Raw genomic sequence first — 24,808 nt, 5'->3', positions numbered from 1 at the left:
AAATAGCACATTGTGACAGACTGAAGCAGAAATGAGAATTCAGCTGTTTTCTATTAAACTAGATGTCAAAGAGATTTGCAAAAATGTAAAATAATACCTTTCTTCTCACTAAACTTTTTTGGTTGGGAAACAGCCATTTCACTAAAACATTTATGTCAATATGTGTATTTATTATCCTTATTTTAAAAATATTTTTAATTTCAGTAGCTTTAGGGGTACAAGTGGTTTTTGATGACATGGATGAATTGTGTAGTGGTGAAGTCTAGGATTTTAGTGCACCAGCACCTGTGTAATGTACGTTGTACCCAATAGGTAGTTTTCATCCCTCACCTCGCTGCCACCCTCCTTCCTTCTGAGTCTATTATCCTTATTTTTTTTTTTTTTTTTTTTTTTTGAGACGGAGTCTTGCTCTGTCCCCCAAGCTGGAGTGCAGTGGCACGATCCTGGCTCACTGCAAGCTCCGCCTCCTGGGTTCACGCCATTCTCCTTCCCCAGCCTCCCGAGTAGCTGGGACTACAGGCGCCCGCCACCGCGCCCGGCTCATTTTTTGTATTTTTGGTAGACACGGGGTTTCACCGTGGTCTCGATCTCCTGACCTTGTGATCCGCCCGCCTCAGCCTCCCAAAGTGCTGGGATTACAGGCGTGAGCCACCACGCCCGGCCTATTATCCTTATTTTTAAATGCAGTAATAGATATTTTAATAATAGCTTTACTGAGATATAATTCGCATACCATGCAATTCACCCATTTCAATGGTTTGTGTGATACTCAGACTTGTGCAACCATCACTACACCAATTTTAGAGCCTCTAATCACCCCAAAATAAACCCTGAACCCCTTAGTCATCGTCCCTAAATTCCCCCACCCCTCACCCCCTGGAAGTCACTAACGTCGATTGTGTCTCTATGGATTTGCCTATCCTGAATATTTCATATGTAGTAAACAGAATCAGGTAATATGTGATCTTTTATCACTGGCATCTTTCACTGAGAATAATGTTTTCAAGGCTCACACACGTTGTTGAATGCATCAGAACTTTGGTTCTTTTTGTGGGTGAATAATATTCCATTGTATGCATAGACCACATTCTGTTTCTCCATTCATTAATTGATGCACACCAGGATTACCTCCACTTTGCTAACTCTTAGGAATAGTGCTGCTGTGAACATTTGTGCACAGGTTTTTGTGTGGACTTACGTTTCATTTATCTTGGGCACATACCTAGAGCGGAATTGCTGAGTGACTCAGCATTTAACATTTTGAGGAACACCCAGACTGTTTTCCAAAGTAGCTGTATCATTTCACATTCCCACCAGCAGCATATGAGGGATCTAATTTCTCTACCCTAGTTAGTGTGAAGTGGTACCTCATTGTGGCTTTGGCTTCCATTTTCCTAATGGCTAATAAGGTTGAGCATCTTTTTATGTGCTTATTTGTGAATATAAATATTTTTTGTAAATATAAATATTTGTAAATATTTATAGTAATTGTAAATATAAATATTTTAAGTTAAAAATCCTTGAATTTATAATAAGGTAAATATCAATAAAGATATTTTACTGACACCTTTGGCTAGGCACGGTGGCTCACGCATGTAATCCCAGCACTTTGGGAGGCCAAGGCGGGCAGATCACCTGAGGTTAGGAGTTCGAGACCAGCCTGACCAACATGGTGAAACCCTGTCTCTACTAAAAATACAAAATTAGCCGGGCATGGTGGCGTGCAGCCTGTTGTCCCAGCTACTCGGGAGGCTGAGGGAGGAGAATCACTTGAACCCGGGAGGTGGAGGTTGCAGTGAACGCAGATCGCGCCACTACCCTCCAGCCTGAGCAACAGAGCAAGGCTTGTCTCAAAAGTAAATAAATAAATAAATAAAACCCTCGCTGGGAAAAAAAAAAGAACTCTTTAGATCCTCAGTAATTTTTTTAGCGTGTTCAGAGGCCCTAGTACCGTGAAGTTTGCAAACCACCAGCTGGTGTTATACATAAGTCAAGGTGTTATTCTAATGGCGATCTGCCTGACATCTCTCTTCCCTGATAAATGCTCTTCATTTTCCCAACGAGCCTCTCTTCCCCAGACAAAGCAGTGAAGGAGGGCTGCTCTTTTAGTTGTGAGCATCACTGTAAGACAACAACAGAAAGGTGGTTTGTTTTTCCGAGTCATGCCCAGACCCCACGGCAAGTCCGTGCACCAGATCCAAGTCCCACCCTTCCCCAGAATTGCCAGAGAGGTCGCAAGATCCAGAAGAATTTTAGGAGAGGTAGCTATGAAAATACAGACTTGGGGGTTCCACAGTTCTTACTTTTTTCTTTAGTTGCAACTGGAGACAAAAGCATCAGCCAGCCGGTTCACAACAGGATCAGGGAGCAGGGAGCAGAGAGAGAAATCAGCATTAGACTCAGATCAGTGCAATAACCAAGAAGACCAGAGATAGAAGTGTCCCTGGAGACCAGCTGACCCACTCACTGCTCTCAATAAAGCTACTCGGGCCCATCTGTCAGCCCATCCATCCATCGATACATCCATTCATTCATCATCCATCCAATCAACGTTTACATGGTACATGCTTTGGGCATTGGTCTATGTTTGGTGCTGGAGACACAGATAAATCAGATTCAGCTCCTGCTCCATAGGTGTTTGTAAGGCTGATTGGAAAGAGAAATTCTGGTATAAGAGTACACTAGACATCCCAAACTCTGTTCTCACAGAAATTGCTATCTATGGATGTCCCAGACGTCTTACAGGTACTTCAGGCTTAGCCTGTTCAAGAAAGAATCTGTGGTCATCACACTCCTATCCATCAAAAAATAATCTGCTGACGCAATACTTGTTATTCTTATTATGTTTTTGTAGAGATGAGTCTCACTATGTTGCCCAGGCTGGTCTCAAACTCCTGGCCTCAAGTGATCCTCTTGCCTTGGCCTCCCAAAGTGCTGGGATTAAAGGCTTGAGCCACTGCACCCAACCAATACAATCAATCTCTCTGAGTTCACACTGATATAAATAAATACAGTACTTGAATAAATAAACGGAAGAAAAGTCAGCTTTTCCTTACAGAGAAATCCCATTGAATGTATGTAGAAGGAATAAGGGGAATAGAAAATCACCATTGGAGAAACACCGTAGCAGTCATTTCTGCAAGCAAGAGCCGCAGATGGAGGCTAAAATTAATGGGCAAACGCTGGAGGAGAAACGGTATTTGCACAGCCTCAACATTTCTCCCCCAGCATATTTATTAATTACAAAGGGGGAAAATAGTAACTTAACAGTGGAGAAACTTGGCAGACATCACCTTAGCCGAGTGACTAAAGTTAACACCATGTAATAAGGCACGTCAACATCATGGGATCCCTGATATAGTTCTCTGGGAAGGGTATGAGACCACTTCGCGCCGTATTCCTGCCCCAAAGGCATAGTCTCAATCCAGTCATGAGAAAGCTTCAGACGAACCCAAATTGAGAGACATTCTGCAAAACAACTGATCAGAGCTCTTCAAATGTTTCGGGGTCATGAAAAGACAAAGATTGAGGAGGTTCAATCACATTTGTTCTAAGGACACATCACAAGACTAAAGGAGACGGGATAACGAAATGCAGCGTGGTTGAGCACGAACTAGATTTTAGGCCAAACAAAAAAAATTTTTTTAATGTAAAATGTGAGGTGGGATCCTGGATTGGATCCTCAAATAGAATAGTTTTTCTGTCAGTAGAAAAATTAGTAAAATTTGAATGAGGTCTGTAATTTCTTCAATAGTTTTGTTCTGGTGTTGGGTCTTGCTTCTGATCCTTGTGCTATGGTTAGGTAAGATGTTAATAGCTGAGATAACTGGGCAAAGAATATTCAGAAACTCAATTTTTGTGACTTTTCTATAACTTCAAAATAAATTTTTTAAAAAACGTGTACCTCTACAGAGTTTTGTTTTGTTTTGTTTTCTTTTTGAAACATACAGAGTCTTGCTCTGTTGCCCAGGCTGGAGTACAATGGCAGGATCTCGGCTCACTGCAACCTCCACCTCCTGAGTTCAAGTGATTCTTCTGTTTCAGCTTCCTGAGTAGCTGGGATTGCAGGCCTCCACTACCATGCCCGGCTAATTTTTGTACTTTTAACGGAGATAGGGTTTCGCCATGTTGGCCAGGCTGGTCTTGAGCTTCTGATCTCAAATAATCCAGCCGCCTCGGCTTCCCAAAGTGCTGGGATTACAGGTGTGAGCCACCGCGCCCGGCCTCTACAGAGTTTTCTCATCTCAGTTAAGGGCAGCCAGTTGCAAATACATGTATGTATAAAAAGAGCCTTTCTGCACGCTTCTCTTTCCCCAGCCACCAGCATCTGACCCATCAGTCAATCCTGTGAGCTCTTTCCTCAATGTCTCATAACCTTCTGCGTATCCCCATCTTCACCCTGATGACCAAAACATGTTCTAACTTGTGTGTTTGCCATCTTCTCCCTGATGACCAAAACATGTTCTAACTTGTGTGTTTGCCCCTACTCTGATTCCCGCCTAATCCATTCTTTCCTGAGGGGCAAGACAGATTGTTCAAACACACACACACAGACACATACACATACACACACACTCCTAAATATGATGCTCCTTTGCTGAAAACCCATTAACAGCTCCCTTTTCACTTAGGATACCCTCCAGAATTTTTCCTGTGACCCACCTGCCCCTGTCTATTCTGTTCCCTGCCTCCTCTCTCTTCTTACTTGTAACAGTCCCACCGCTATGCCCCTCCTTCTGTCTCCCGAGTTCCTGACACACCGACCTCTCTCTGAGGAAGGGACTCCGTGCCTTCTGCCCCAGGACCTTTGCATATTCAGGTCTCTGCCTAGAATAGTCTCCTGACTCTTCAGCTGGCCATCTCCTATTCCTTACCTCAAATGTGACTCTTCTAGAGAGGCCATCTCCGAATCCCCACACTAGAATGTGTATGTTTAGCATGAGAATTCCATGAAGACAGAACTATTTCTGTCTTTTTCATCACTGTATTCCCAGCATCAAGCCCGTGGAAAGAACCAGGAATTAACATTTGTGGATCAAATGAGGAAACAGGAACTCAGAGTTGTGGCAAGACCCAAGTCCTCTTCCCAATATACTCTTCGGTGTCTTTACGTTGCAAAGGTCTGGAGTCTCACTAGAATTATCTGACTACAGTAATGTTGACTTCCAGGCACTGCACAACATAAGCTCGTCAATGACATACAACTGTCCCATGAACTGGGGATTCTTGTGAGCCCCGTTGGTCAGATGAGGACAGCAAGGCTTGCAGAAGCAATGTCTCCCCAAAGGCACAAAGAATCAGCGATAGAAACCAGGATGCAGACACAAGCGTATCTCCAAGGGCGGGGGCTAGCAACCTAGACTCATTCACCCCACCGTGTCCATCAAGGGAAATGTGAATGTCTAAATGGGAAGCAAGAAGTCCGTTAGACTTCAGGAGCTTCTCTCTGAATCCAGCCCACGAGAACCTCCCCAGTTGTAAGAAAGTACACAGGGGACACAAGGCGTGGCTGGAAGCATTACCTTCACGAGGAGTACAGGCTTCTGCCAATCCCAGGAAAAGCAGAATCAGCAGCAACATTTTCAGAAATGGCTCTGATCTGTGCATAGTGGGGCTGGGATTTGGGCTGAATGTTCTCCTCTCAGGATAGACAGGACTGTCTGGTCACCCACCGTCTTCTCAGGCTCCAGGGACAAAACTTAACTGCCCACACCTGCCCTCTAGCCTGCCAAGAGGCTGGCAGGTCTCCAGACCTGTGCCCACGCCACCAACTGCTGACCAAAGAACTGTATCTGCTTTTTCATCTTAAAGCAATATTTTAGAACAGTTTTGTGCTGAGCGTGATGCTTGTCATCCTATGATCTGCTGGCCAGATCTGCCTTCCTGCTGTTTTTGTAGGGCCTATGAGCTAAGAGTAATTGTTACATTTTTTAATGGTTGGAGGGGAAAGACAAAAGAAAATATTTCATGACATGAAAATTACATAGAATGTGAATTCCAGTGTCCACGAATAAAGTGTTATTGGAACACAACCATGCCATTTCACTATATATTGTCTACAGCTGCTTTCAGGCTGCAAGGCTGAGTTTTGTAGTTGTGACAGAGACCATCTGGGCTGAAAAGCCTAAAATATTTACTGTCTGGCCCTTTATAGAAAAAGTTTGTGGACCTCAGTCCTAGACATACTGTAAATTTCAGAAAAACAACAAAGCAAACAAACATCTATCGTATTTCTACTCAGACCTAAGTATTGCTTTTACATTTTTGTGTACATTCCTTTCCAAAGATGTCTACGTTTATACTTATCTCTAGCACTTACTAGCTTATGTACCCTAAGCAAGTTACTTAACCACCATGTGCTTCATTTTCTTCATCTATAAAATTGGAATAATGGTATTTCTAATCTCATGAGATACTATCATATCACGGCTGTATGATAGTAAATTTGTATTGTTGTAGCCATTAAGTTTGTAATAATTTTTCGTAGCAGCCACAGGGAACTGTTTCCACTGGTAATTCTTAGAAATTGCTTGGACGGTCAAGAGCTTTGGCTGTTGGGGGGGATATGAACTTGACCCGGAATCCCTCTGGACTCCTGGAATAAAGGTAGAGTGTAGAGACTGCTGGTCTATCTCAGCTCTGAAGGCTTCTATGGTACTTCCGTCAAGCCTGATAGAAACAGAGGATTGTGTGTGGTCTCCTGGAAGGAAAGAGTTCCAGGTGTGGAGGGATGTCCACTCTTGCAGGGGTCTCTGTCCTGCTGCCATCTCTGGTACTATCTATGTTTCAATCCCTAGTACGAGCTGGACCATCTCATGTGCATCAGGTACATCAGGGGACACCTCAGCGATCCTTCAGAGTAGGCTGGAGGGAAGAGTTCTTGTTGGCCATTTGCCATATTCCACAGCTCCCCTCCTTTGTGAGCGCATGGTCCTGGCAACTCATCACTGGGAAAACGTGACACCACAGGATTTGTTATAACGAGGAGAAGAAACAAGGCGTGCAATGTGCAGAAGGCTTTTCACACCCTGTGCTATGTGGAAATAAAGACCACCCAATGAAAACGAGCAAAGGCTGTTAATTCAGAGCTTGCCAAAATAAGGGAGTCAACTGACACCATTTGTGTTTGCCACAGACTCAAAGGCAGGCAGGGTAGTAGGAAAGCTTATAGTGAAAGAAAGGGAAGGCTTCAGGAGTGCCTGATTGGAGGCCGCTGACATAAGGAAGCTGGCAGTGGCTAATTAGAGGCTATTGTGATTGGTTGGGGGAGCATATTTGGATTTTTCTGATTAGTTGTACGTTTCGATTTTCCATCCTTCCTTAGCAGCCTCATTACCAGCACAGCTGTTTCTTTCCTTTATCAAATATAATCATAGTCCCTAACTCATAACACTAGGGTTTAAATGCAACAAATGCCTGAGATGCAGAGCATCATTAATGTTCTTTAGCAATATCCTCTCTGCCAGACTGTGATTTGGGGACAGAGATGAGTCAGATACTGGCCTCACTCATGAGGAATTCATGCTTTAGGAAAGATCGGGATGTCTCAATGTTGGCACAGCTGACATTTAGGACCAGATCGTTTTTGTGGTGGGGGCTGTCTTACGCTTTGTGGGATATTTAGCAACATCTCTGGTCCCTATCCATTACACAGTAGCACCTGCCCCACCCACCGCACACCAACCACCACCACCACCATGTTTTGGGAGCCATACGTAGGAAGTGATGAGCTTTTAGTGCTCCTTACTTTATTTTTATTATAACTTATTTATGTTCAAGTTTATACAATTTAGTTTTGAGTATTGGGCTATGTTAGGCAAACAGCTAAATTGAGGAATTTTACCTCAGTCTAAAAATGTTTTAAATGTAGAAAACTGAAAACGTAACAATTGACCCTCATGATAAGCTGGCTCCAATACACCTGTGTAATACCATTTTTTGTGTTTTTACGTTCATTCTAACTGGTGTTTCACTGAATCTTTCTTGCACAACTTGCCATTTATTTTTTTATGTATTGAGAGGGGTCTCGCCCTGTTGCCCAGGCTGGAATGCAATGGCACGATTTCAACTCATCGCAACCCTCCACCTCCCGGGTTCAAACGATTCTCCTGCCTCAGCCTCCCGAGTAGCTGGGATTACAGGCACGCACCACCACACACGGCTAATTTTTGTGTTTTTAGTAGAGACGGGGTTTCAGCATGTTGGTCAGGCTGGTCTCGAACTTCTGACCTCGTGATCCGCCCTCCTCGGCCTCCCATAGTGCTGGGATCTTTCTTTCTTTTTTTTTTTTTTTTTAACCCAACGTGATGTCTGTGAGATCCACTTATGTCGATGTGGAGCGGGAAGTGGTGCTGGACCTGGAGACGGCAAAAAACCTGGTCGTTATGGTCATGGACAATCAGTTGGAATCATAGACACTGAGTCAATCCAGTGTGGATGCCAATCCCTGCCCCACCACACGATAGCCGGCATGAGTTTCTTCTTGCTACTATAGTGAATTACCATCAATTTTGTGATTTAAAACGACATAAATTTATCATCATACAGCTCTGGCATTCAGAAGTCTGAAGTGGGGTGACCGAGCGCAAAGCGTTGGTAAAGCTATGTTCTTTCTGCAGGCTCTAGGAGGAATTTGTTTCCCTGCCTTCTGCAGCTTCTGCAGGCTGCCCGCATTCCTGATGCCTGGTCGGCTTCTTTCGTCTTCCAAACCAACAGCACGGCATCTTCAAATCTCTCCCCAGCCCTCTCCCATTTTCAGGCCAGCGATGGTCGGTCAAATCTTTCTCACCGTACATTGCTCTGATGCCCTGCTTTCATCATTCCATCTCCCTCTGTTACCCATTTCCCTCCCTCTTTCACTGACAAGATCCTTTGTGATTACGTTGGACCTGCCCCAGTAATCCACGATCATCTCCCCACAAGGTCAGCTGATTAACAATCTTATTTTTATCACGTCTGAGAGTAACAACACTCCCAGGTTCCAGAAGTTAGATGTGGGTATCTTCAGGGACAGTTGTTCTGCCTGCCACACAGATGCATGAACTTGCTCAATGGACTATATCCCTGAGCCTCAGTCTCCTCCTATTAATGATAGCAACATTTGTTAATTATTATATTATTATGCCGTATCATTGTGAATTTTTTAAAGTATATTGAGAGGATGTGGAGAAATTAGAGCTCTTATCCATTGCTAGTAGAAATGTAAATTGGTGTAGCCACTGTAGAAAATAGTTTGGCAGTTTCTCAAAAAGTTAAGTATAGGCTACCGTATAACCCTGAAAGTCCACTCCTAGGTAATGTACCCAAAAGAATTCAAAACAGGTAATTAAACAAATGTTTACACATGAATGTTCACAGCAACGCTATCCACTGGAGTCAAAATATGGAAATGATTGGAATGTCCATCAACAGATTAATGGGTAAAGTGTGGTATAGACATATAATAGGATATTATTCAACTGTAAAAAGAAATCAAGTACTGATATATGCTGGAACATGGGTGAACCTTGAAAACATTATGCTAAGTAAAAGCAGCCAGACACAAAGACCACCTAGTCTATGATTCCATTGATATGTAATATCCAGAACAGGTAAACCCTTAGAGACAAAAAGTAGATAGTGGTTGCCGGGGACTAGGAATGGGGAGGGAAAGAGGAATGGCTGCTTACTAAGATGGAGTGAGGAGTAAGGAAAATGTTCTAGAACTAGATATAGGTGACAGTTGAACAACATTGAGAATGCACTGAAGGCCCCTGAATTGTACACTTGAAATGGTTAGTTTTACATCATAGGAATTTTACCTCAATTTAAAAATTTTTAAATGTAGAAAAATGTGTTAAAAGCTCTAAAAATAGCAATTTAAAAAATCCCATGTCACCAAAACAAAACGAAACAGTACAAGCATAGGGACTGCGCATATTAAAAGTAACTACATTTAAAAATTAAACCAGCAGCAGCAGCAGCATCTGAGGCTTCTACCAAGAAATTAATGGAAATAGTTCAACCCCTCTGTGCAGTTCCTGAGGCAATCCCAGAGCTCGATCAGGTGGGAGGGATGAGCATTCTGTCCCTGCCGCAGTGGCCATTACACCCACGAGGCAGCGCCCACACAAGGGGTCTCGGCTGCAGCTGGCATGACCTGCTCAGCCACGCCAATGCTTCTGTGTCCTAGGCAGCCTGGCTTCTCAATCTCCAAGGAGTCCCAAGCCACTGGCTAGACCCTAGAATAGACAACCCATGTCCTGGGCTCTGGCTGGCTCTCCAGTCAGCTCCTTCATGTCTATCCTGGATAGAGGACCCCTTGGAGTCTTCTGTCCCCCACTGAACAGATAAGGGAGCAATGGGTCAGAAGTGTAAGGGATTTTCCCAGAAGGGAAAGGGACCTGAAAAGTGTCATCAGATTTAGCCAGGCTCTGAAATCATAAAGGTATGGGATCAAAGCTCAGCTCCCTCCACCTCCGGGCTCTGTGCACTAGGACAAGGATTTCTTTTCTTTGGACCTCAATTTCTCAAGGAGTAAAAATGGAGGTGTGACAGCAACAGCTGATACTTTTCCTAGCATTGACTACATCCCAGATGCTCTTCTAAGGGCCTTTGCCTGTAATAACTCCTACAACACTATGAGGTGGCAACTGTTTCTAGCTTCATTTTATAGATGAAAAAAGTGAGATCTAAAAGCATAAGGTCAACTCAAAATCACACCACTAGTAATTGGCAGGATTGGGATTCGAAGCTATGTATTTGAATCTGCAGTGCATGCTGTAAACCAGCCCTGTCGAATAGAACTTTCTGCAGTGATAGGAATGTACTATATCCGTGCTACCCAGAATGGTAGCCACTAGCCACATGTGGCGCTGAGCACTTGAGGTGACGCTAATGCAACTAAGGAAATGAAGTTTTAATTTTATGTAATTATAATGCATGTAAATCGACATAGCTACATGGGCTGGTGGTTACCATACTGGACAGCACTGCTCTAAATCATGATACTAAGCTCCCTCTCAGCCTTATCAGACTATGTACCTAACAGGGTTGCCATGAGACTTCTGACAGAGCCGTGTACGTAAAAGCAACTTCTATGAACCAAGCAGTCTTGGTGTTGGGGATACGCTTTCTCTGATCCTGTGGGGTTTATAGTCTGGTATAGGAAGACAAGTAACAACACTGACAGACACCTATATAATTTCATGTACTGGTCATTGCTGCAAAGAAACGAAAATAGGGCCATGTGTTAGAGAGTGGTGGGGTCGAGATGCTGCCGTAGCTCGAGCTGTCAGGAGAGACCTCACTGAGATGGTCACACTTGAGTTGAGATCTGAATGAGGATCTGGGGTAAGAGTAGCTTAGACAGAGGGGACAGCTTGTGCAGAGACCCTGAGGCAGACGAAAGCAGAAGGAATTTGACAGGCAGACAGAAGGTCATTGTGGATGGAGCAGGGTAAGCTCATGGGAACGTGGAGGGAGGAGAGGTTGGAGTGGTAGGCAGGGGCCAGATTGTCAACAGACCTGAGAGGGCTCCGCCATGAAAATGGTAGTAAGCACAAACCAGGAACATTCCTCTTTGTCTGCTTTTCCTGGGCCCTCTTACACCCACTTGGTTCTCTATTAAATATGGGCATCTCCGGCCGGGCGCAGTGACTCATGCGTGTAATCCTAGCACTTTGGGAGGCCAAGGCGGGTGGATCACAAGGTCGGGAGATCGAGACCATCCTGGCTAACATGGTGAAACCCCATCTCTACTAAAATTACAAAAAATTAGCCAGGCGTGGTGGCGGGCACCTGTAGTCCCAGCTACTTGGGAGGCTGAGGCAGGAGCATTGCTTGAACTGGGGAGGCGGAGGTTGCAGTGAGCCAAGATCGCACCACTGCTCTCCAGCCTCAGCGACAGAGTGAGACTCTGTCTCCAAAAAAAGAAAAAAAGGCATCTCCCAAGCAGAAAGCAAAGTCTACTCACTTCTTTGGGGAGAGAGGAAGAAAATCCTGGACACGAATTGAGCATCCTCTTTGGGCACCTGCCCCAACAACTTCACACACATTATCATCTCATTTAACTGAGGTTGGGTCTGCAAAGGCAGCTTGGCTTGGCAGAAAGAGTGGGAGCTTTGGAATGAAGGCCTAGATGTCACCATGGCTCTACCACTTGGTGCTATTTTTAGCAAGCAGGCAGTAATAATCATAATACTCTCAGCAGGTAAGCTTCATCAGGTGCTTATGATGTGCCATACATGGTTCTAAGCACTGCATATCTATGTTTTTTTTTTTTTGAGACGTAGTCTTGCTCTGTCCCCCAGCCTGGAGTGCAGTGGCCGGATCTCAGCTCATTGCAAGCTCCGCCTCCCAAGTTCATGCCATTCTCCTGCCTCAGCCTCCCGAGTAGCTGGGACTACAGGTGCCCGCCACCTCGCCCAGCTAGTTTTTTTTTTTTTTTTTTTTTTTTGTATTTTTTAGTAGAGATGGGGTTTCACCGGGTTAGCCAGGATGGTCTCGATCTCCTGACCTCGTGACCCACCCGTCTTGGCCTCCCAAAGTGCTGGGATTACAGGCTTGAGCCACCGTGCCCGGCCCTAAGCCCTTCATATCTATTAACTCATCATTTTAAGAGTCTGGTAGTATTATAATTTCTCTTTGCAAATGAGATAACTTTGCCCAAAGTCAACAAAGCCAATAATTGGAAGAGGTAGGATTTGAATCTATACAGGTATGATTGACATTTGTGAACTTGTTTAGCTGCTAAATCTCTATATCCTGATTTCCTTTGGAAGAATTACCTCTGCTCCACTGTGTGTGGTCCTGGTGTATCGGATAGTTAATGCACGTGCCCATTTTCTCATAATGAAAGGCAAGCAGGGTCCCTCAAAGCTCCTTGCACCAGATCCTTGTTTTTACACTAAAGCCAACCAACCTGTGTCCTCAGCCAACCTAATCAGACTGCTTACCTGGCACTTTAAATCTTGAATTGAGGAAAGCAAGAGTGGAAGAAGCAGATTTAATGCTTTTCAGGTGACAGTGTTGAGTGGCTCATGATACAGAAATCTCTTGGTTTCCCAGGCTTCACTGTGTCCCAAACCCACTCTCCAGCCTTCACTTGAATCCTCTGAACTCCACCCCTTTGCCAGTTCCTTCCGGTGATTTCTCTTTTAAGCTAGCCAAAGTCCATTCCTGCCCCTGGAACCCCCCAAAAAAAACCCACTTGATTCAAGAAGTTCAGCTCCGTTTGTGTTCTGAGGCAACCTCTGGCTGCTGTCCTTCTGTACATAGTCTTCCTTGCTTTGTATCTCTCAAAGAGAATGCTCGCTTCCTCAGTTTACTTTCCACCAGCTTTAAGTTTCAAGCCTTACTGCTTGCTTACTGCTTTAACCACTTACATAGAGTGTAGGTGCATACTAGATGCTCAGTTAATATCTGTTGAAATGGTATTCAAGGTAAAAGATTGAGAAGTGAAGATGGTTTGGGATTTTGTTGTTGTTGATGCCTTTATTGTGGGAGTGCCCTGTGCTAGGATGGATCTGAGAATGATTTTTTTGTAATTCTGAAATAAACCCATATGTCTCCCCTACTCCTAATCCTTCCACGGCTCAACACCACATACAGGATAAGCATTTGTTTAATTTATTTATTTATTTTCGAGATGGAGTCTCACTCTGTCACCCGGGCTAGAGTGCAGTGGTGCGATCTCGGCTCACTGCAACCTCTGCCTCCCAGGTTCAAGTGATTCACCTGCCTCAGCCTCCCGAGTAGCTGGGATTACAGGCGCCCACCACCACACCTGGCTAATTTTTGTATTTTTAGTAAAGATGGGGTTTCACCATGTCGGCCAGGCTGGCCTTGAACTCTTGACCTCAAGTGATCCACCCGTCTCAACCTCCCAAAGTGCTGGGACTACAGGCATAAGCCACCACGCCCAGCCCTAGGATAGCATTTATAACTAAAAGCTTTAGTGTGACCTAGATCAAGGGTAGGAAAACTTAATGTCCAGAGCAAGATGGTAACTGTTTTTGTCTTTGTTAGCCATATGGTCCCTGTTGCAGTTACTCAACTTTGCCGTTGTAGTGAGAAAGCCACCAGAGACAATAAATAAACAAGGGGAGCTAGCTATGTCCCAATAAAACTTTATTCATAAAAACAAATGGCGAACTATGGTTTGCCAACCTCTGATACAGACTCTTCGTCCTTCTTTAGTCCAGTCTCCCAACATGTCCTCATCTTACGTTGTTTTTCTACTAAATGAAACTTTGACTTCAGGATTCAGATCTGGTGTCACTTCCATAACACGTCTTTCTTGGAATGTACTGCATCATTCCTGAAAGGTGGAACATCTCAGTTAATAGGAAGACCTGAACAAACAAGTCATTTTCTGTAGTGGAATGAGCATGAACTTGAGAGTCAGATCTAAGTCTAAATCCCAACCCTGCTACTCACTTGCCTTGAAATATTGTCCAAAAAGTCTTTCTTGGGCCGGGCATGGCATCTCACGCCTGCAATCCCAGCACTTTGGCAGGCCAAGGCAGGCGGATCACTTGAGGTCAGGAGTTTGAGACCACCCTGGCCAACGTGGTGAAACCCCATCTCTACTAAAAATACAAAAAATAGCTGGGCCTGGTGGCAGGTGCCTGCAATCCCAGCTACTCAAAAGGCTGAGGCAGAAGAACTGCTTGAACCTGGGAGGCGGAGATTGCAATGGGTCGAGATCGTGCCATTGCACTCCAGCGTGGGTGACAGAATGAGACTCCCATCTCAAAAAAAAAAAAAAAAAAGTTTTTCTTGGAGCGTCATTTTCCTCTTACATAAAATCATAGGCTTTTAGGGGGAAATAACTGAGGTGAAGGTTGTAAAACACTTAGCAATGTGTGTAGCACATAATATTTATATGGCTCATAGAAGTGTAATAGTACTATTATAATTATTATTACATTTTATTATGCATTATCATCTCAGAGGTTCTTGCGAAATCTATACTTATTTTAAAATGGTGATTTTAGCTATTCCTGGTCTTTGTTTAAATGCATCATTCTCTGTCACCTCCCTTCTTTCAGATGCTTTAGGTAGAAGTAGAAAGAGGAAAGTGTTAAGAGTTTCTTCCAAAGGACATGGGAAGATGTTCTGGTTGCCTTATTTAGAACTTCCAGGGTCTAGAGTTGCAATTTTTCTGAGTTAAGTCACTGCTGAAGCTCTCAGAACATTTTATCTCTCAAATAAAGCCACTTGGGACTGGTAGGTCCTGAGAGCACAGATGCAGGATTCCATAGTGCCCTTTGGAACCCCATCCCTGTGAATTCAGCGAGCCTCCTTCTGGCTTGGAGATGAAAGGAAGATGAATAAGATGATTCTTACTAGATCTGGGATCCCAAAGCTCTGGCTTTGCTCCAGAGGGCACATAACATTTTCCTGGCCCATTGAAGGGCTGTCCCTCATAAGCAGGAGCTCAGCACTTACCCTTAAAATGCACTTCACCCAGCTCACCGTCTCATGAAGGCCAAAGCTGGAACAGCCTTAGGTGTCACCACATTCCAGCGGCCCTATGCTAAATGTTGAGCGTGTGGGCATTCTTCTTGGAAGAAGGGTTGAAGCTGTTATCAAGTCATTGGAGGTATGCCTGGCCCTAAGAAGGGAAAAGGATCACTGACTAGTCCCAAGGCATCATTCAGATGGGCATGTGAGGAGTCTCTACCAAGTTTGTCTGTGTTTAGTAATACATACTCCTACCTTGCCCATCAGTAAGGAATTTATAATCTACTAAATTTATTTTTAAAAAAATATTGTTTCTACCAAAAGACATATGCAAAAAGACTTAGAGCATAATTGTGCATATAGATAAACATTGGAAATAATCCAAGTGTCCGTCAACAGTAGAATGGATAAATACATCAAGGAATGGATAAATGATATTGCACAGCAATAAAAAGGATGAACTATCCATACATACAACAATAAGGATGACTTTTATCAATATAATGTTGAATGAAAATCGGGCCGGGTGCAGTGGCTCATGCCTGTAATGTCAACATTTCGGGAGGCTGAGGCGGGTGGATTACCTGAGGTCAGGGGTTCGAGACCAGCCTGGCCAAAATGGTGAAACCCTGTCTCTACTAAAGCTACAAAAAAAATTAGCCGGGCATTGTGGTGGGCGCCTGTAATCCCAGTTACTTGAGAGGGTGGGAGGTTGAGGCAGGAGAATTGCTTGAACCCAGGAAGCGGAGGTTGCAGTGAGCCAAGATCATGCCATTGCACTCCAGCCTGGGCAACAAGAGCAAAACTCCGTTTCAAAAAAAAGAAAAAAAAAAATTAGAAACGAGACTGCATACTGTAACATACCACTTTTATGAAACTCTAAAATAGACAAAATTAATCTATGGTGATAGAAGTTAGAAAAGTGGGCCAGGCACGGTGGCTTATGCCTGTAATCCTAGCACTTTGGGAGGCTGAGGCGGGTGGATCACTTGAGGTCAGGAGTTCAAGACCAGCCTGACCAACACGGTGAAACCCTGTCTCTACTAAAAATACCAAAAATTAGCAGGGTGTGGTGGCAGGCGCCGGTAACCCCAGCTACTCAGGAGGCTGAGTCAGGAGAATCACTTGAACCCGGGAGGGAGGCACAGGTTGCAGAGAGCTGAGATTGCACTCCAGCCTGGGCAACAGAGTGAGACTCCATCTCAAAAAAAAAAAAAAAAGTTAGAAAAGTGGTTACCTGTAAGTAGGCACAGATTGGAGGGGCAAGAGGGAGACTTCTGAGTTACTGGAAATATTCTGTCTCCTTATCTGGGTCATAGTTATATGAATCTATCCGTCTATCCATATGTAAAAATTTATTAAACTGTAACCTTAAGAATTGTACACTTCATTATATGTAAGTTATACCTCAATAAACAAACAAAAATAAAGAAAAATTGTGATAGCCAAACTTTAAGACTTGAATTGTTATTTAAGCTCTTTATTGTACATATGAAATTTTCAATAATACCATTTTTTGGTGTTTCCAAACAGGATATTAGTCTGAAGAAATAATCTCTTTTTCTCCCCTGACACTTTTCAGTTTTATTTTGATTCTCTCTCTCTCTCTTTCTCTCTCTGAATTTGCTCGTGGATCTGATCCAGTCCTGAAAGACACTGTGAAGTCAGGCAGCTTGTCTGTGCTTTATCCAGCCTCTTCTGGGGATTGTCTGTGCTTTATCCAGCCTCTTCTGGGGAATACTGGACAGATAACAGGGTTGTCTCTAAAGAAAATTAGGTTTTATTCACCAGTGGGGGCCATTCTTAGGAGAAGGATGTGCCTGAGCTAAGGGAAGGTCCCAGCTCTGATGTCACTTCCTTCAGGAAGTCCTCCATGATTGATGGAGGCAGATTAGATGCCTGTTCTAGGAATGTCACAGCCCCTGAGCTACCAGGGGGAGATCAGTACCATATACTGTAGACAACATCGACGTGGCCGTCAGCCGGGCTTTGAACTTCATTCCTGTCTCTGTCACTTAAACTCCCTACATTTTCTCTTTTTTTTTTTTTTTTTTTTTTTTGAGACAGAGTCTTGATCTGTCACCCAGGCTGGAGTGCAGTAGCACAATCTCAGCTCACTGCAACCTCCGCCTCCCAAGTTCAAGCAATTCTACTGCCTCAGCCTCCTGAGTAGCTGGGACTACAGGTGCCCACCACCACAGCTGGCTAATTTTTGTATTTTTAGTAGAGATGGGGTTTCACCATGTTGGCCAGGCTGGTCTTGAACTCCTGACCTCGGGTGATCCACCCACCTTGGCCTCTCAAAGTCCTGGGATTACAGATGTGAGCCACCACACCTGGCCACATTTTCCATTTCTATAAAATGAGTGTAACAGTTTCTTGCAGTTGGTAGTGGAGTTTAAGTGAGGTAATTTTTGCAAAAAAAGAGTGCTCTCCAAATGTTTATAAATTAAAAGAAAAATACCTCCTAGCTCAGGGTTTCCCAAGCTTCTCTCAAGAAAGTACCACCTCATAGTTTTTTGTCAATTCCATGTGTATTATTAGTATTACTTTTTATTGATTGATTTTCCTCAAACATATTAACTTGTTTACTTAGATGGTCACTGTAGCTTTATCCTAAGCAATACCTACATACAATAAAATTGCAGATTTTTGTCCTACTGATATTTTACTGCACATTAAAATGTGTAATAATATTAGTTTCAATACCAGAGGGAAAAAAAAAGAAGAAATTCCAAAGATTTAAAAATATATGTAATTACTAAAACAAAATATATATATTGCCTAAAATTATCTCTAATATGTCCATGGTTGGTGGATATTACAGAACTTAGAAAAGTTTTGCTAGTTGAGAGCTGAGGCTCAAACCTGAAGTTAGTGGTGCTCTCCTTGTCGATATTGTTTCATTGTTATTGTTATTAACTTTTTTCTTTTCAAAAACATTTTTTACAGCATTTAACAATTTTTTAATTTTTATTTTTTTAAAACAAGGTCTCGCTCTGTCACCCAGGCTGGCGAGCAAGGGTACGATCGCAGCTCACTTGCAGCCTTGACTTCCCTGGCTTCAGCTAGCCTTCCACCTCAGCCTCCTGAGTGGCTGGGACCACAGTCATGTACCACCATGCCCGGCTAATTTTTATATTTTTTGTAGAGATGGGATTTTGTTACGTTGCCCAGGCTAGTCTTAAACTCCCGAGCTCAAGCAGTTCACCTGCCTTGGCCTCCCAAAGTGCTGGGATGACAGGCGTGGGCCACCGTGCCTGGCCAACTTTTTCATTTACATTCAGATAAGCTGCTTGGCATGCACAGAAATCCTCCCTTAAAATCCATTTTTAGCTACTCAAACACATGAATTTTCTGCCACTAGAAGTTTGAGTACACATACCACAAGCATACCTCCGTAGATTTCACAAGTGCCTCTCACAAACCAAAGGGGCAGAGAGGACAGAAAGGGCAAACCAGAGGCATGAAGAGGAACCAAATCCCAAAGAAAAGGCTGATTGAATTCTAGAGACTGAGATCCCAGGGAAATCGTACGAGGGTCCAGGTAGGAAGAGGGTAAGATCAGAATTACAGGGTGGGGCCAGGTGCGGTGGCTCACACCGATAATCCCAGCACTTTGGGAGGCCGAGGCTGGTGGATTGCTTGAGCTCAGAAGTTCACGGTTCTACCATGTTGCTCAGACCAGCCTGGACAACATGGTAAGACCTCATCTCTATTTAAAAAAACACTAATAAGTATAGAGTGGGAAGACACAATGCTGTTCCTGTTATTTGTGGCTGTATGACACATCACAACAAAACTCAGTGAGTCAGAAACTCAGAACAACAGTAGTGCTTTTAGTATCTCTGTGGGTCCGGAAATTGGTGGTGGGCTCAGCTCGGTGGTTATGGCTCAGGGTCTCTTCTGTGCTGACTAGAGCTGGACCCCCAGGTGACTGAAGCAGCTGGAGCCCACCCGCCACCTCTCTCTTTTCATGCTGTCTCAGGCCCTCTCCATGTGTCGTGGGCTAGGTGGGGCGCCCTCACAACATGGCAGCCTCTGGACAATGGGACAGCTGAGGGGAACTGAGGCCTTCGTGCAAATAAGGGGTGGGTTGTATCGTCTTTTCTGATGTAGCCTCAGGAGTCACGCAATGTCCCTTCTGCCACTTCCTGTTGGAGACAAGCGAGTCACAGCCCTGCCCAGATGCAAGGGGACGGAAATCCAACTCCACCTCTTGATGAGGACGTGACACGTTTGAACAGATCAGGTGGGAGACTGTTGTGATCGTCTTCAGAAACCACAGCAAGTGTGTTTGTGTCTGTCACCCCCAAACTGGAAGGCATGTCTGTCACTCCCACACTGGAGGGCATCTCTGTCACACCCTACACTGGAAGGTAGGTCTGTCACCCCCCACACTGGAAGGCGTGTCTGTAACCCCCACACTGGAAGGTGGGTCTGTCACCCCCACACTGGAAGGCGTGTCTGTCACCCCCCACACTGAAAGGCATGTCTGTCACCCCCACACTGGAGGGCGTGTTTGTCACCCCCACACTGGAAGGCCTGTCACCCCTACACTGAAAGGCATCTCTGTCACCCCCACACTGGAAGGCGGGTCTGTCACCCCCACACTGGAGGGCGTCTGTCACCCCCACACTGGAGGGCGTCTGTCACCCCCACACTGGAGGGCGTGTCTGTCACCCCCACACTGGAGGGCATGTCTGTCACCCCCACACTGGAGGGCATGTCTGTCACCCCCACACTGAAAGGCATGCCTGTCACCCCCACACTGGAGGGCGTCTGTCACCCCCACACTGGAGGGCGTGTCTGTCACCCCCACACTGGAGGGCGTCTGTCACCCCCACACTGGAGGGCGTGTCTGTCACCCCCACACTGGAGGGCGTGTCTGTCACCCCCACACTGGAGGGCGTCTGTCACCCCCACACTGGAGGGCGTGTCTGTCACCCCCACACTGGAGGGCGTCTGTCACCCCCACACTGGAGGGCGTGTCTGTCACCCCCACACTGGAGGGCGTCTGTCACCCCCACACTGGAGGGCGTCTGTCACCCCCACACTGGAGGGCGTCTGTCACCCCCACACTGGAGGGCGTGTCTGTCACCCCCACACTGGAGGGCGTCTGTCACCCCCACACTGGAGGGCGTCTGTCACCCCCACACTGGAGGGCGTCTCTGTCACCCCCACACTGGAGGGCGTCTGTCACCCCCACACTGGAGGGCGTCTGTCACCCCCACACTGGAGGGCGTCTGTCACCCCCACACTGGAGGGTGTCTGTCACCCCCCACACTGAAAGGCATGTCTGTCACCCCCACACTGGAGGGCGTGTCTGTCACCCCCACACTGGAAGGCGAGACCTTCAAGGACAAAGACTCCATTTCCTCCCGGTGTCCCTTTTGCCCACACAAGACCTAATATGTAGTCAGTGCTCAGTATTTATGGAAGACACTGTTGGTGGCCCAGAAAAGGCTCACAGAAAAGATAAGGTTGATTGTGCTAAAACCACACCCCCTCACTACCCTGGGATAGCACGAAGAGGCGGGTGGGAGCTGAGTTCTGGAAACCTGCAAAAGGCTTGCAGAGTCCCCCTGCGCCCGTGTCTAGGAAGATCGGGAAGTGGTGGGAGGCAGGAGCAGGTGTGAGTCTTGCAGAGTCCCCCCGCACCCGTGTCTAGGAAGATCGGGAAGTGGTGGGAGGCAGGAGCAGGTGTGAGTCTTGTAGAGTCTCCCAGCGCCCGTGTCTAGGAAGATCGGGAAGTGGTGGGAGGCAGGAGCAGGTGTGAGTCTTGTAGAGTCTCCCAGCGCCCGTGTCTAAGAAGATTGGGAAGTGGTGGGAGGCAGGAGCAGGTGTGAGTCTTGTAGAGTCTCCCAGCGCCCGTGTCTAAGAAGATTGGGAAGTGGTGGGAGGCAGGAGCAGGTGTGAGTCTTGTAGAGTCTCCCAGCGCCCGTGTCTAAGAAGATTGGGAAGTGGTGGGAGGCAGGAGGCAGGTGTGAAAGGGGACCAGCTCTTCAGCCCGGTAACAATGGTGGGCATCTCACTCCCACATGCCAGTGATCTGTTTAGTACCGCAGGGACGCTGCAGTCCATATCCCAGTGACAAATGTTCCGTATCCTCCCATGACATCTCTTGGGAACGTGGAGATCAGCCCTTGGGTTCATCTCCACCTGCCTCCCTTTGTTCTCCTCCCAGCCCTGATCAGTCACCCGGTTCCAGGGATTCTAACGTCTAAATCTCACTCGAATCTCTCCTTTTGTGTCCATTCACATTGCCTCTGTCCAAACTCGGGATGCCCCTGGTTCCCCACTCTCCTGCCATCACTCCTTCTGCAAACTCACCGGTCTCGGACCTAAGCCTGACATGCGGCTCTTCTGTCCACACTCTCTCTTTTGAGGGGCTATCTAACCCCTCTAGAAGCAATGGCCAAGTCAGGTGTCTATTCCGGAGCCTTTATCCAGGTATTTCCCTGACGGCAATCCTGATTTTTCCACTGTTTCCCAAACATTTCCTCTGCTTCATCAACAGCCCTTGCCTGAACTCAGGACACAATAGTCACATGCCTGGATGTTGGGGATCAAGCCCTAGGTGACCTGCCCACTGGTCCCTGCCACTAGAGGCTGCCCCTACATCTGTCTCCACACTGCCAGAATGGTACGAAATCTGAATCATGCCACACCCATGTTTAAATCTCCTCAGTGTCTCCCCCAGTTTTTCCGCATCTTCAAATACATGTCTGTGGATATGTGCACATACATATATAATGCATGTATGTATATATGTATACATGCACACACCTGAAAAATATAAGGACATGCACTACATATTAAAAATACGGGCTGAGCACAGTGACTCACGCCTGTAATCCCAGCACTTTGGTTGGGAGGCTAAGGTGAGAGGATCACTTGAGCTCAGGAGTTCAAGACCAGGCTGAGCAACATGACAAAACTCCATCTCTACAAAAACCACAAAAAATTAGCTGCATGTGGTGTGCACCCATAATCCCAGCTACTCAGGATGCCAAGGCGGGAGGACTGCTTGAGCCCAGGAGGTCAAGTTTGCAGTGAGCTGTGATTGCACCACTGCACTCCAGCCTGAGCAACAGAGTAAGACCCTGTCTCAAACAAAAAAAACAAAAAATATAAAATCATCTCTATGTGGTGGGATTATGGATGACATATATTCTCCATTATCCTTTTCTCTGTATTTTAAAGCATTTCCTCCTGACTGTTCTTTATATTGTGTTTCTAGTTTTTTAGTGTGTGTGCATTTTCTCTTCTGAACTTCACCAGCTGCTTAACAAGTTCTATTCAAATATCTCATTAAAAGTTTCATGGGAATGCAATTTCCAAATGTATTCACTGCAGGCACGTATGTTATCTTCAGGATCAGAAACAGGCAATAATTACTGTTTGTTTTTATATATATATATATATATATATATATATATATAGACACACACACTTTAAGTTCTAGGGTACATGTGCACAACGTGCAGATTTGTTACATATGTATACATGTGCCATGTTGGTGTGCTGCGCCCTTTAACTTGTCATTTACATTAGGTATATCTCCTAATGCTATCGCACCCCACTCCCCCCACCCCATGACAGGCCCCGGTGTGTGATGTTCCCCACCCTGTGTCCAAGTGATCTCATTGTTCAATTCCCAGCAATTAACAAATCATGTTTTCTGCCTCCTCAGAGTTAACTTTTTGATGCCAATTTAGCAGCTCAACGGGCAGAAATAGAGCCAGGTGCTTTGGGACTCATTAAAACCAACCTAACAACCCTCCTAGGGACCCTGAGAGTAGATGACACCGTGTTTTTTCATCCATCCAGGCAGGCTGTGTAATTATGATCAATGTATTCAACCCATCTCAGGGCTGGCAAGAAAAAGAGCTTCTTTCAGGGAGGAAAAAAAAAAAAAAAGCCAAAGGGGAAAACTGCCTTGGGTCACAGGCAAGAGGGGTTTGGGAATTAATCAGCATGGACCCGTTAGAGGGAGTGAAACAGTGAGATGGCAGGTGGAGAGTTGCACCAGGCTACGGCACAGAGTCGGCCTTGGGCACTGAGGCAGGTTTGGTTTTCTGTTTTTTGTTTTTCTGTTTGCTCGTTGGCAGCAGCGGGCGGCAAACTTTCTAATCCTGTGGCCGACTGGGCAAAGTCTTCCCACCACAGGCAAACCCGTCACTTCCCTCCCCACTCCCTGCCTTGGGCGCTCAGCCGGCTATTGTCCACGCTTTGCTCAATATTGACGTTCTTGGAATCGTAGATTAGAGATCACTTTGTGTATTTTTTGGACTATCTAAATATTACTCAAAAGCTTTCCTAACGAAAATGGAAGTTCCTTTCCTGTTTCCAATGGGAGCAGCTTTAACAATGCAGAAAGCCCAAGTCTCCCTGAAGATTCCTCTCCCCCAGTTCTCTTCTCCTCACTGTAACCTTCTCTACAGCCTGCTGTTGATTTTCACATGCTGGCATGGACAGGCACGCCGACGCTCACACGCCTGCACTCACGTGCCTGCACGCGCACACCTGCACTCACGCGTGGTGCACTCACACACCTGCATCACGTGTACCTGATTTGCAAATGGGACCACGTCATGCTTGTGGTTAGGTAACCTGGTTTTTCTGTTACTTCATTATCAAGTAGTTGTGGGCATTTTTCCAGAACAGTAAATGAAGATCTACTGTATTCTTTCTCCATGGCCATATACGCTTCCATTCTATGAATACACCACGCATGTATTCACTCCCTCAGCAAATGCTTAAGGGGCATGTAACATATGCTAAGTACTGTGCAATGCAATGGTGAAGAAAAAGAAAAAAATACATTCCTGGAGTTACGGTTGTAAAGAAAAAGTGATACAAAATATAGTTCATCTCAAAATCTGGGTATTTGGTAAAAAGAGAAAAGATATATTCCACTGGAAGTTTTAATGGGATATTTGAATAGAATTTGTTAAGTAGCTTCTAAAGTTCAGAAAAGAAAGTGCACACACACACCCCCCCCCAAAAAAAAACTGAAATAAAAAGAAAAACAGTGAGGAGAAAAATGCTTTAAAACTGCAGTGATTGAAACAATGTTTTACTTGAGCAAGGACACATAAGTAGATCAATAGAACAGGAAAAAAAATTCTGAAAACACACCCACATATACAGGAAGATATTGCACGTAATAAAAAGTCACATTTTACAGCTCGTGTCCATTAACAGATAAAGAGATAAACGGTGTGTCATATTTATCCAACTGAATAATCCTCAACGAGAAAGCAAATGAATTCTTGAAACAGAGGATACTAGGGGTGAATCTCCAAACTGGAATTCCCAGTGAAAGAAACCACACTAAGAGAGGACGCACAGAGTG

The 24,808-nt window shown here is 45.2% G+C and overlaps 2 protein-coding genes across 23 annotated transcripts in view; one reads left to right on the top strand and one right to left on the bottom strand.

Annotated features, from left to right (window-relative positions):
* The window catches only part of LOC105488197 (epididymal protein 13), a 38,830-nt gene extending 33,157 nt beyond the window's left edge, over positions 1-5,673 (bottom strand). The window contains exon 1 of the mRNA XM_071087881.1: positions 5,490-5,673. Within this exon, the coding sequence (XP_070943982.1) occupies positions 5,490-5,607 (118 nt within the window). The 5' untranslated portion in view covers positions 5,608-5,673. The remainder of the gene's footprint in view (positions 1-5,489) is intronic.
* Positions 1-24,808, top strand: part of LOC105488131 (zinc finger and SCAN domain-containing protein 5A) — a 94,723-nt gene that overhangs the window by 37,616 nt on the left and 32,299 nt on the right. For 6 of the 22 annotated variants that reach the window (XM_071087983.1, XM_011751946.3, XM_011751944.2 and 3 more), the window contains exon 3: positions 19,567-19,699. The exons of 15 other annotated variants lie outside the window; for them this stretch is intronic. In XM_071087983.1, the coding sequence (XP_070944084.1) occupies positions 19,567-19,699 (133 nt within the window). Of the gene's footprint in view, positions 1-19,566; positions 19,700-24,808 lie in introns of those variants that run through there. One more of the 22 variants, XM_011751948.3, reaches the window with a different exon arrangement.

Source organism: Macaca nemestrina, chromosome 20 (genome assembly GCF_043159975.1).
Source record: "Macaca nemestrina isolate mMacNem1 chromosome 20, mMacNem.hap1, whole genome shotgun sequence".
Classification (NCBI taxonomy): Eukaryota; Metazoa; Chordata; class Mammalia; order Primates; family Cercopithecidae; genus Macaca; species Macaca nemestrina.
Note: the sequence above shows the minus strand (reverse complement) of the source record. Positions and strands in the feature narration are given on the sequence as shown.